Below are 13,574 nucleotides of genomic sequence, written 5' to 3'. Positions count from 1 at the left end.
TTTGTAAAAAAGTTTACTTGTAAACTGCCCATCTCGCCTAGAGATGTAGGCAGCATATAATGTAGTATAGAAGGTGTTGGTCCAGCATCAGGGAGATCCAAGGTAAGTGTATTTTCAGCCATAGAAGCTCACTGAGTAACTTTGGAACAGCCCTTCTCTTTCAGTTCAACAAAACTGAGACATTTGTTGTGGGAAAACCAAAGGAGAAGAGAATGCAATATAGAGTACTTCAAAATACTAAAGTGACAGCACTATATAAATCTAACTAATACATACATATACATTTTTTGCCCATCCATCTACTCACCCTTAGTAAGCTCAAATTATCACCTGGCCTTCTTGAAATTCTGATTTTCCTTTCTTAGTGTAACATTTTGGGATCTCTGATATGTTGCTGGATAAAGAATACTGCTGGATCTCCTTATTATATTTAAATCCTGGTTTTCTGAATAAAATGCAGTGGCTGAGTTCATACACAGAATTAAGCCATAAACAAAAATGGCTGAATTAATCTGACATATAAAGCCAAAAGTAAACAAACCACATTTCAGTTTAAAGAGGCATGAGAATTCAATCATTTGGGGGGGGGGAGCAGGGGGGGGGTTGCCTTTCCTTTTTTTTTATTTCCCTCTCTCTTTTTGGACAAAGAATTATTAAGCAAACATCTTGCTCTTCTGCTTCAACTGAAGTCAATATACTGATTCCATACCTATGTCATTCAGTAGCATAGAGAAGTAATATTTGCAGGAGAAAACAATCAGAACAATTGCTTGGGAAAGTATAAGATATTGAAATAAAAAAGTGACATCAGATAAATGGGCTGTGATATGTATTACGTGCCATATTTGTGAACCAGATGTTACAGTATTAGGATAAAGATTTAGAGTGGATTTAGTCTTCTTTTTTAAATCTTTGATATTTTATCTCTTTCCATGACTGATGCAGCTCTAACCTTTGTTTTATTTTATTCTTTTCTTAGGGGAAAACAAGCATGTTATATCCTCTATTCCAATCTTTCTTCCACATAGCCAGTGAGTTCAGTAATTAGGGATGCATATATTGGAGATAAAAGCTTGCACTGTAAGTGAGGATTGTTCCTATTTTAATATACCAGCATATATCACAAATTCCTGAATTTTATACAGAAACATCTGGCAACTAGCTAAGAAATGAAAGAAAAAGAAGGGAAAGGTAATGCTTGGACTCTTTGCTTCTTTTGGCAAATTTTAATTTCTTTCATCTTTGAATTTGCAATAGAGGTGCCAAGAAAGATGGAAACTATAGGAGAAATTAGTACTGTAGTATGGGTGGTATATGCAAACTGTATCCACTTGAAAACCATAGGAAAGATCATAGCATTGGTGATGATGACCTGGACTGGAAGCGATGACAATGATTTATAAACTGCAGAAGTTGTAGATAAAAGTAGCCATCCACTTTTCCTCACTGTATTGAATTAATCTATTTTGTGACATTCCTTCCCAATGGTATCCTGGTATATGCTTTTTTTTCCCTCTGAAATTTCAATTAAGGATTATCCCGATATAATTTAATCGAGGATTGAAGTAAATCAGTGTTTCTCAAACTTGGCGACTTTAAGTCCTGTGGACTTCAACTCCCAGAATCCCCCAGCCAGCATAGCTGGCTGGGGAATTCTGGGAGTTGAAGTCCACAGGACTTAAAGTCGCCAAGTTTGAGAAACACTGAAGTAAATGAACAGCTCTATATTAAAATAAGTCTAAAATTATAATAGTTTATTAAATTTCTCTTCATAAAGGTGAAATACTATTTAAATATTGCTGACACAAATTTTTTTTAGAAACATTGAATTCAGCAGAAACCCTTGTTAAGGGATATGTTTCCAAACATCAGCAAAACTGAAAGAATATTGAATAATTGCATCACAGCTTCCTATTTAAAAAAAATGTGTTGAAAACCAAGAGAGTTGTCTTGAATAGAGAATTAAGACTTAAGTTAACTGTATATGACTCTTAATAGATATTCAATCTGTCTGAAGTCAAAGTTGTACTTCTAAACAAGTACATGATATCAGAAAAGTTTCATTTCTGTCTTAACTGCATTTTGAAGAGAGGAAAGTTGATAAAATCTGAAGCCAGAGAGAGAGAGAGAGAGAGAGAGAGAGAGAGAGAGAGAGAGAGAGAGAGAGAGAGAGAGAGGGACGGAGGGAGGGAGGGAGGGAGGGAAGGGAGAAAGAAAGTGGGAGAGAGACACACAAGAAAGAAAGGAAGGAATGGAAGGAGAGAGAGAAAAAAAGAAAAAGATAAAGATAGAAAGAGAAAGAGAGAGAAAGAAAAAAAGGAAAAAGAAAGAGAACTTATGACCACAATTGAGCCCAAAATTTTGGTTGCTAAGCAAGAGCGTCGTTAAGTGAGTTTCACCACATTTCCCAAGTTGGCCATGCCCACCCGGTCACATGACCACCAAGCCACTCCCACCCGGTCACATGATCACCAAGCCACTCCCACAAAACAGGCCACACCTACAGAATAGGATCTAAAAAAATTTGAAACCCACCACTGATGGGTATTAATATGAATTAAGAAAACATTTGTTCACCCTGTCTGTACAAAATGTTAAAGATTGGGAGAGAGTAATTTTGCACAAGGTAATGCTATGAATTTAGCATTAGAGGGAGAGAGAAAGTTCCCTGTCTCTTACATACAGACGCTCACTTAATTAACAATATGACAAATAAGAATCAGACCCAGAAGTGTGAAGACCCTTCTTCTCTTCTATTTCTCAGTGTTTGTTCTAGTTGTCAAATAGGGTCATACATCCACAGCGTTGGCAATACAGTAAAATGTTGTTTTGTCTGGAGTACTGCTGATATGGGATGGAAAGGAGAAGAACTTAATTTAAATAAAAAATTCATAACTGAATATTAAACACTTGTTGTGTTTAAACTTACTGATTTCATCAACACTACTTACCCCTGTATATTTCAAAATACCATGAAGCAAGTTACACATCCAGGCATAGCATATGGGATCAATATTAGATAGAAGATATCAACATATGATATCAATATCAGCCAAGCCGCTGCCCCCATTGAGATGATGCTGGTCCTGGACTATGTGACCTTTTGTAAATCCTTTAAAAAGAGGCTTTTTGCTTTCAACTCTGTGATTCTATTCCATTCTAAATCTACTATGCAGCAAAAAGATTCAAAGAAATAAAAAGAAACTCTTGCATGTAGAAAGATGGCAAATCAACTTAAAAAAACAGACTAGATGAGGGCAGAACCTATTCCTCGACATATTTAGAATTCATGAACAGAGTTTCTTGTTCAGGGAATGCACTCAACTATTTCCTGCAATGCACTTTAGTATAGCCCCCAAAATGGCATTTTTATAGAATTTTCTTTATTAGTTTGCAATCTGCTGTAAAAAAATATCATCAATATGTCATTTGGCCAGGCACTATTTCAGTGAAGATTCAAATGAATCTAATGGATACAGCATAAGTCAGGATTAAAAATAGAAGAAATCTAGGTTATGGTAGTCATTCTCAACCCCAGGTTAGATATTTCAGAGGTTGATACATCTGGAAAACAGTTTGGAAAGGGCTAGCTATACTTGGTTTCAACATCAGGTTAAAAACTAAAATAAGATCAGATCCATAAGACCACATGAACAAAGTACAAGATAAGAAAATACGTGCACTTATTTCTAAATCAAACTCAAAATACCCCATAGATTTGTCTTCCAAATGAAATCAGCATGACTATTAATCATGCAGTGAGTGTTACTGAGAAAAAGCATTGTTCTATTAGGACATGCAGTGATTTTGTTTAGTTTAGAGAGGATTTTCCTATATTGGACTTTAAAAAGCAGTTTAAAATTAAGCAAAAACAAAACAAAAAAGCCCTTCACTGATGCTTTCATCCATTTTTTCCACATGGATATAATGCATGTGAATTGTATAGTTTTAAATCTCCAATGTTTTGATAGATTAGGATGAAATTATACCTTTTTAGAACTTCAGTTTATAGAACTTGGAATAATTTCTTGTATAAAGGCCCACTTGAGCACTCTCAAATAAGTATGAAAAGCTTTGTAATTTAATAAGAATTTCATATAGGAAATATTACATTATACTTTTGTTAATTAGTGAAAAGCATAAGGAATCATAAAATCAGTATTTAAAAGAAAAACGGTGATTTTATCTTATGCAGTTTTTCATTTTGGTACTTATTATCAATATTCTTTTTCCTGCAATATAATGTTGTTTCATATTCAACAGTACATTTCAGGGGGGAAACTATGTAGAATAAGAAAAAAAAAAAATCCAGACATACATAGTAACATTGCATACTGTATGACAATATTTTCAATTGGATTTTACCCACCTCATGCCCTCCACCTTTGTTTGACTTTAATTCCCTAAATTACCCAGCCATCGTTATGAGGACTCCTAGGTTGAAAAAGACAGGTTGCACACAACAATCTTGTGAAGCATCTTAACTGAGAAATCAAGCACATTCAGTAAAGTACATGACTATATTGTATTTCAATTCAAATGTGAAGGTCCTCTGGTTGTAGCTTTAGTCAATTATCTACACTGCTTCCCAAACTCCATAAATGCAGACATGCTGTACCACAAATGTTCTCCCCTTGATGCTGTGTAAACTTTCTGACATGACCAGGACTTTCTCCAGTTTACCAATGGAGCTGTATAAAATATAATATTTCAATCTGTGCTTTGCCCCCATCTATTCTTGCTCTTTTCTCACCTTTTTGTTTTGTTTTCACACACAGGAGAGGGAGCACGTTTGCGGAGAAAAAACTACCTCTCCTTCAAACTGACTGGGAAGGATAAAGGTGTGAACCTCAGGAGTTAGAAGGAAATTCTGTGAGATGCGACTCTTTGCCCTATATCTCCAAAAGAAATAATGCAAAGCTCTATTTGGACTGCTTCTTTTCAACAAGGCAGAAGTTAATTGGTTCATTTTGAATAAATCTCACAAACCCATTGCATCATGCTGAAATAAAAGTACAAGTCTAGTCTCAAATTGCACAGTTTTTGCATTTGGAACAGGCTAACACACTGTGACAACTAAGCCATATTGTTTATTTGATATTCAGTATATTATATCCTGGCACATGATTGTGTCACTCTATTAAGTTTATAATGTCAACTCTAAATTTGGAGTAATAGCATATTAAATTCAGAAATGCACAACCTCTTTCTTTCTCTCAAAAACTTGCAGACAGAGAAATTTCATGCGTTGTATTCCCAGAACACAACCTCAGAGCTGGAACCTATTTTTAATTCTATAAATATGAGAAAATAACATCAAGGCAAACTAGAGAACAGGAAACTGTCTTGGGTTTTAAAAAATACTACAAGTATGTGTAATCACAAACATTTCTGTCACGCTAAATGCATTATTTTTTAAAAGAGCTATAACGATGCTTTAAACTTAATAGTGCTGAACTGTTTCAAGCAAATTTGAGGTTTAAATGTTGTAAAGATAGAAGAAAGAGAAAAAATAGTAAATACAAAGCAGCATGTAGGTGAGCAACTGAAGTTACGAATACTACCAAGTAACTCTTAAGTGCACTGTATCTCTACTTTTTAATATAGAATGTCTTAATTGTTTTGCAAGCAAGATATGAGCTAAGTCTTCATTTTATTTGGAACTACAATGGAAAGAAAAGTGGTTTGAAGAAAGGGGTTCAAAATACATTCAGGAGAAACAGATTTAAAGTATAATGGATTGTTGGTTCACTGGAAGAATTAAAAAGCTCTTAAAATGGAAAAAAAGATTATTCAAACCATGCAGAACTGATTAGTCATGAAGATCAGAATGGACTAAATTCTAAAAATTTAAATTGGACTAAGCAATTCATTTAAACTTTTGACTACATCACCATTTCAACCCACATCAAAAGTAGATAGTTCCCCAAAAGAATGCAAATTGCACTGAAGTAGGAAATGAATGGGCATCCAAAAGCCATAACCATTCCATCTATAGAATTAGCTTCACCAGCATCTTTTAGCTCAGGTATGATTGTTCTTGCCATAATGTTTGTTCTTGCTGTTCCTAGATCTGAGTCTGTGGGGTCAGGCTTATGTTGAGGATCATTCTCTTGCTTAGTTCTCTTGGCATCTGCTACTACGTCTCTCCAGATCTTAGGTGGGCAATGCCAGAGAGAGGATATATTTTCTCAGTTGGTGTAGATTTGAGACATCCTGTCACTTAGTGTGCTGCTTCACTGACGGCAATACCAACTTGTTTCATGTGTGCAAATGCACCCCACACTGGAGCAAACAGCATACTTTGCTGCAGAGATGCTCAAGGCCAAAACTGATGTGCCCAACATAGATGGTTGCGCTCCCTGTGTGCAGTTTATCAATTTCCTGATAATATTGTTCCTTGAGCTGACTTTAGCATTAGTGTTCAGACAACACTATTTAAAGGAGAGTGACCTGTCGAGTATCATGTTGAGATACTTCACTGTTGGACAATGCTGTAGTGTAGTCGGTTCCGCTGCAATGTAACATCCAATTCTTCTCTAGCCATCTCACTGATATAGAGACTCTGAACACTTTACAATAGGGGTCCCCAACTCCGGGCTGCAGCCTATCTCCAGGCTTGAGCCGTTTGGAACCAGCCACAGAAGTGGCTAGCGAGTGCATGTGTGTACATTCATCCCCACCTGTGCAAACAGTGGGTGTGCATGTACATAAATGCTCCATGCTTAAGGAGCTAGGCTAATTTATACTATATTGGATCTATTCTGTACAGAGTATTTACATTATGCTGCAGAATTTACATTCAACTCAAGGCATTAGGTTTGGCCTTTAACTTCTAAATTGGCTTGAACCATGCTATCTGAAGGACTGCTTACATATGTAAGACTCGAATAGAGCAGGAAGATCAATATTTGACTGATCAATAACAGCTATTACATTGGCTGGTAGGTGAGTATTGGGCTAACTCAATCAAAATTCAATGGTTTTAGAAATGCATCAATCATTACTGGTTCTCAAGGAACACTTTTAGGAGATATGTTTAATAATGTGCTTTAGAACCAGGCCTCACGGCAATTGTGAAATCCTTACTATGCTAAATTATCCATGGCCTCTTAACCACTTCAGGGCTCATAGGATCTAAATCAGTGGTTCTCAACCTCCCCTATGCCGCAACACTTTAATACAGTTCCTCATGTTGTGGTGACCCCCAACCATAAAATTGGTGTCTCGGTTCCTAAGACCATCAAATATATGTGCTTTCCGATGGTCTTAGGCAACCCCTGTGAAAGGGTCGTTTGACCCAAAAGGGGTCCCGAACCACAGGTTGAGAACCACTGATCTAAATTATAGCAAAATCAAATCACTCTAACTTAATGCTAGGTACAAATATAGGGAAACAAATGAGTAGATGTCTCAAGCAAGCAAACTACACAATAGAAAAGTGATACTTTCCTAAATAATTTTATGAAACCTTCTTCCCTAGTGATTCTGCCAGTTTCTCCAAACCAGTATTTTCCGGATGTATTTAAACTATAGTTCTCAACATTCTTAACCAATATTGTATGGCTGTTGAAAAAGCACTTTATTCTTTAGTACACAGAATGCATTGCAGTCCAATGCATTATGCTTAGAATTAGTGAAGGTGAATTCAATCATTCTTGCTCTCAAGTTATTGTACATAAGACTGCAACTTTGACCATTTAGATTCTCCCTAATATTTCATTCACTATCCCTTGATTCAAATTATTTTTCAGAAAAAAAGGCAAGACGGTACAAACACTAACCCTTCTAAAATCCTTATGAAACAATCACCTTATTTTTATAAAGTGGAGAGACTGGCTGGCTGGATAGATATAAACAAATTGAATTCAATCTTTTAAAATATTAGCTTTTAAAATATCCTGTTGTAAATGATTAAAGGAAATTGCCCAGCATTTCTAAACTTAAAAATATTTTATTTTATTTTATTAAAGTTTTTGCATTTGTAATTGCATTTGTAACAGCTAATTTCCCCCTTTTTAAATGGTGTCATTTTCTGTCAACACTAACCTCTCCAGTGATTCTTAGTAAAACAAATATTTCAATATATTTCAATCAATAAAGCCTTTAATACATAATTTTAAAAATAACACATATTAATCTTAGCTGATTCAGATTGTGTGAGATAATTGATTTCATTAAAGAGTTGGTGGTTGATTGCACATGAATACTAATGAGAAATGGATGAATTTTGAGAATGTGTACAGATTATTGCATAGGACACAAATGGTTTCACTTCTGCCTGTTTCTGCCTCATTAACTACAATCCTTCACACACATATATATCTATTTTGTTTTTTAAACTACTGTGGTTCTCTACATTTAACTAGGATTCTTGTGCTTGATCATCCCCATACTGGTCCCCATTTAGTAGTCACCATTACACCAGTAATGATTATAGATGTATCTACTATTGGTAGAGCATCTCTGATATGAGTCTACTTATTTCTGTAATGATAAATTAAGCTTAAATATACTTTTGATTTTAAAAAAGATTTTAAAGAAAGATATACATAAGGTGTGTGCACCAGATGTTCTTAATATTTTAAGACATCATACAAATAGATGAATGCAGGATTTAGAGTAACTGATGTTTCCTGAGACAGAATAGCTTAATGTGATCTGTAGTACCCTCTTGATGTTTAAAGCACTAATAAAGAGCACAACATGCCACAGAGAAATAAAGGCAAAAAATTAAAGCAAACTTAAAACTTTTACTTCACAGAATTCTCCTCTCACTCATCCATTTACTTTTTCACACTTATGAAAAGCAGTTAAAAAGCCATTAACACATACACTCTCAGGTTTAGAGAGAGTAACCTTCTCACGTTCAAGATCTGATCTAGGAATTAAAAAAAAAAAACTCCGTCCCCATTATTCTGATGAAGGCCATGCGGGATTGCAACCCAGAATGCCCAAGTCCTCCAGCCACCGTGTGCTCATCGGAAATGCTGGAAATTAAAACCCAAGGCATTTGAATGGTAATTATTTGGAGAAGGCGGTCCCAACGGGGAAATCCTGGAAAGAAAACAGACCCATTGTACTGAAAGGGATGGACTGTTTCATGGGCAGATTCCTTTTTAAAAAATAATCCGATATCATTTTATTGGAAGCAAAGCGAACGGTGCCCATGCTCCTCTCTCTCTCTCTCTCTCTCCCTCTCTCAGAAGCCATCGCAGAAGAGATGAAGAGGTTCACCTCGGATAGTTTCTCTCCCCCCCCCCTCTCTCTTTGAAATGAAATTACCGCCGACTCTCCTTCCCCTAAACAGGCATCTCCTAATCCGGGTTGATTATCAAATGCAAAGTTAAAGATCCACTGCCGCCCCAGGGGCTTCTAGCCAGCATCGTTTCAACGTCCATTCCTCAAATCTCCCACCTAGGGCTTGAAATGAACTCCTGCTTTGACCTTCTCGGTTAGCAGCCGCACCGAACAACACGCAGGATTCGCCGTTTGACTCTCCTTCCTTCCTTCTTTCCCACCCATCGCCCTCTTGCACTCCCCGGGTGCTTGTTTCCAAGGCGAAGACACCCTCCGGGGCTTCCCACCGCGGTCAAGGAAAGCGCCCAGCGGCTGCCCGGTCGCCAGCTGCTACCTTTGCCATGGTCGGGGCAGCATTGGGCGCGTCCCCGGATCCCGGCACCTCAATGCAAGGCAAAGCCATCTGAACGTACCTTGATAATACTGCTCCTCCGAGGGGTCGCCCGGGCCGCTTCCAGGAGCCCGGAGTCTGAGTCGGTTGCCAGGGTGCTGGCAAAGCGCTCCACGGCGACGGTGCCGGTCCCGGCTAGCAAGACTCCGCTCCTCCGTTCCCTTCTCTTCCCTAGAGACGCCGCGGACATCTCAAGGGCTCCGGACTCCGAAGACATCTCCGCGTCTTCCTCGCCCTTGGGAGGGATCACGGGCGGAGGTTCTCGATTCCCCGAGCCTTGGGCCATGGCGGGTCCCGCTCCACCAAGCGGAATCTCAACTTGGCGGAGGCCACTTCGACAAAAAGAGCGGCGGGAAGAGCCCCTTTCACTGCAGTGCAGCGGACCCACCAAGTTTCTCCCGGAGAGTCATTGAGGTGGCGCGGTTCAAAATCCCCGGCTGGCTCGGTGAGCCCCAAGGTTAGTAGTTGTCCATGCGCGGCTGTATGAGAGCGGCGGTGGCAAGGGAGGGGCAGGAAGGCGCTAAACTTGGACAATGAGGGAGTTTTCCAGCCGCAGAGAATTACAAAGCAACAGCCATCCCCCTCACACGCCCATCCAAACGGAGACTCTCTTTCTTGCCGTCTGAAATTAATACGCGCATCTCATATATGTACATCTACACATACATGAGACAGCTATATCTAGACAAAGCTATAGCTATAGCTATATATAGGTAGGTAGATAGGTAGGTATATAGAGAAAGAGAAAGACGCGCTGATCTCAAGTACGCGCCAAGGAAGACGCTCTCTGAGCCATGCGAAGCCCGCCAACCAGCAGGAAGTGCAGCCGCTCTTACTCTTCTCGCCTGTGACAGAGCCTGACTGCTTTTGACAGACGAGACTGATAGACGTCAGGCAGGGCCAGTAATCGCGGGAGAAGCGTTTTGATCGGAGACGGCGCGGCCTATCGTTGCCCCGCGGGGCGTGGCCAAGGGATATTGTGCGCGCGTTTCTGCGCGCGCGCACGAGGCGCGGGGGGGGGTGTACATTGAAAGAGAAAGAGGAACGTGTTCTTCGTTGAGAGCGGGTCTCAGTAATTAAACACGCGTTTACAATGGCTTTATTTATTTATTTTATTTATATTGCTTGCGAGCTCCTTTGGCAGTTGTTATACTGAAAGGCACCATAGAATAACAGCAATAAATAAATGTGACATGCAGTGAAAAGTCTTAGGCAGGTAGCCTACTGAACCGAGTAGATGGCAAATAATCCTCTTTGGCAAGGGCATTCTACACATAGAGTAACTTCGAGGAAAACGTGTTCTTGTACTTACCTGCTGCATCTTACTTTAGTTTGATTGTGAAGAATACAGATCCTTCCAAAATGGTTTAAAATATAATCACAATTTAATAATGAAAAGTTGTCAACAAGTGATTCTCACACACCCTTTTCAACCTGTTATTATTCCAGCAAAATTAAACAGCATCTCCTTTTGCCTCCTGTAAACATGACATTCATCTATCTGGTAGAAGGACCAAACCCTTGACAAAGCTGAACTTAAAATGATATGCCTGGACTTTTTCTTTCTTAAGAAAGGCATTTTCTTTTTCAGGATGAAATGCTGTTTCGTGCAATATCTATTTGTTTAGTGCAAATTTGTTACATACTTCGGTATAGCAAACATTACCAGAAGTATCAGAATGGAACTACAGTATAAAAATAGCCTTTTTAGGGCCTTATGGATTGCTATATCATCAAGTCATATGACTGAGGATAGTAAAGTCCTCAATCTGGCAAGATTTTGTCTAAGGGAATGGAACAATAAAGAACTCAGCTTGAAAGAATCACTAGGTGCCATTTTTGGTCGAGGCCTGACAAACACATTAGTCACTTAAAGGAAGGGTTCAAATACTTTTGTCACACACAAATGTGTAACTTTGGATCATTTTCATTAAAAAAAATCAATATAATGGTTCTGATTCATTTGTTTAAGTGGGTTCTCTATGTAATTTTAGGACATGTGGGGAACATGTTTATGAAGAAACATTGAAAAAAATATTTCACAAACGTTTAAGAAAATCTGCCTTCTGCTTTCAGAGCACTCTTCCAAGATACCTCATTTACAGTATGCTGCCCAAATCTACCCCGTTAGCAATATGTCTGGAACTAGCATACCAGTTGGAGGCCTATCTGGCCACAACAACCTCCACCTACTAGGCAGCATTCGAGAAAATGATTAGTCATAGACAATTCTTGGGCAACATCTTTGCCTTTTTTAAAATTATCTTTGTAGCATACAAACTTTCTGGAGAAATTAGATTGATTTTTCCAGCAGATGTAGGAAGTTTTCAAGCCAATGATAAGGAATGATGGACTGCAGTCTAATAATTGAAGGCCATAATTTCACTATCAATGGCATAATTTAAAAAAAGGGAAATTCAACTGAACCGATAGTATTGGATTGACATGCAAATGGAAGGAGAAAGAACACCCATGTCCTCAATTACTTCCAACTTAATTGAGAAGTGTTATTGGTTTTTTCCACATTGTGCTTCCCTATGTAATATTTTAAAGTGGTCCAGACATCTATAATGAATGCCCTGCCTATCTAGTCACAAAAATCAACTGTAGAACAAATAGATTAACTGTAAACAGATTAACATCAAAATAAACTGATAAGAAAGCAACACATAGGAACATGTAGACGTCTGCAGATTAGTTATATTATACTTTAAGAATGTGAGGGGACAGAATATCAAGTAACATTTCAGTATACTGACAAGTCATCAATACTGTAGATCTGTAGTAAAGTTTCTTTCCTACATCAGCTATTCAAATGATGGAACAGAAGTCAAATTATTATACCCAGTACAGATGTCAGAATTGTTTGAACAAAGTTATCGCACCAGAATAAAAGCATGGATATGGGTTCAAAACCATAAAAAGAGATCATCATTATTTGTACATTGAGAAGGGTAGCCAGTTAGTCTGTTGCAACCAGTGGACTACATTAGCAGCTGAAAAACCCAAGGCTGAATATTATCCCAAGCCTCTTTTATTATTTTGGACAGATACCTCCATTTCATTGCTTTAGTTCAATAAAACTGCACTCGCTATCAGCAGCTTTCATTTATTAAAGCACAATCTACTCCAATATATCTAATAATAAATTTATATTTACCAGCAGTGGAAGAATAGAACCTATTAAAATTTTTGAAATGTGATATTTGTCAAAATAATGCGGTCTTTGCTTTCTGGGTATGGACCACTGCAAGTTATTTTATTCTATTTTTGTGACATAAAAATTGTGTGTGTGTGTGTGTGTGTGTGTGTATACATACATTTAATGAACAAACATTAATAAAACACACACACACACACACACACACACACACACACACACACACACACACACACACACACACACACACATATATATATATATATATATATATATATATATATATATATATATATATATATATATATATATATATATATTTGTTTTCGTAGATTTTCACGGGTGTAGGTATTCGGCAGGATCTCACCTGCCATCTTCAAGCTGTGGGCTTAAAAAGCCCACAGCTTGAAGATGGCAGGTGAGATCCTGCCGAAACGTTGCAAAGACAATCTCAACCTTACACGGGAAAAGACCCGATTTTGGTATTGTAGACTGTAAGCTGCTGAGGATAATTTTGATTGTAGCAGAGAAGAACTATGTTCAATAAATAAACAAATAAAATTAAAATGTACTATAAAAATCCTGAAATAATTAAGCCACTTGCTGAATTCAATATATTGTCATGGATTACAAATTTTAATTTCAATAAATCCAAAACAGAGGCTGCTCTGGGTTCAGATAACATAGTAAGCCTACTTTAACAACTTCATATGACGGGGGAAG

At 37.8% G+C, this 13,574-nt stretch overlaps 1 protein-coding gene across 1 annotated transcript in view; it reads right to left on the bottom strand.

Moving 5' to 3' along the window:
* PLCL1 (phospholipase C like 1 (inactive)) overlaps positions 1-10,552 on the bottom strand; it is a 224,669-nt gene extending 214,117 nt beyond the window's left edge. The window contains exon 1 of the mRNA XM_081956721.1: positions 9,714-10,552. Within this exon, the coding sequence (XP_081812847.1) occupies positions 9,714-9,977 (264 nt within the window). The 5' untranslated portion in view covers positions 9,978-10,552. The remainder of the gene's footprint in view (positions 1-9,713) is intronic.
* Between the last annotated feature and the right edge of the window lie 3,022 nt (positions 10,553-13,574).

Source organism: Natrix helvetica (assembly GCF_964273705.1).
Source record: "Natrix helvetica genome assembly, chromosome: 1".
In the NCBI taxonomy this organism is placed as follows: domain Eukaryota; kingdom Metazoa; phylum Chordata; class Lepidosauria; order Squamata; family Natricidae; genus Natrix; species Natrix helvetica.
This window is presented reverse-complemented; position numbering and strand designations above follow the sequence as displayed.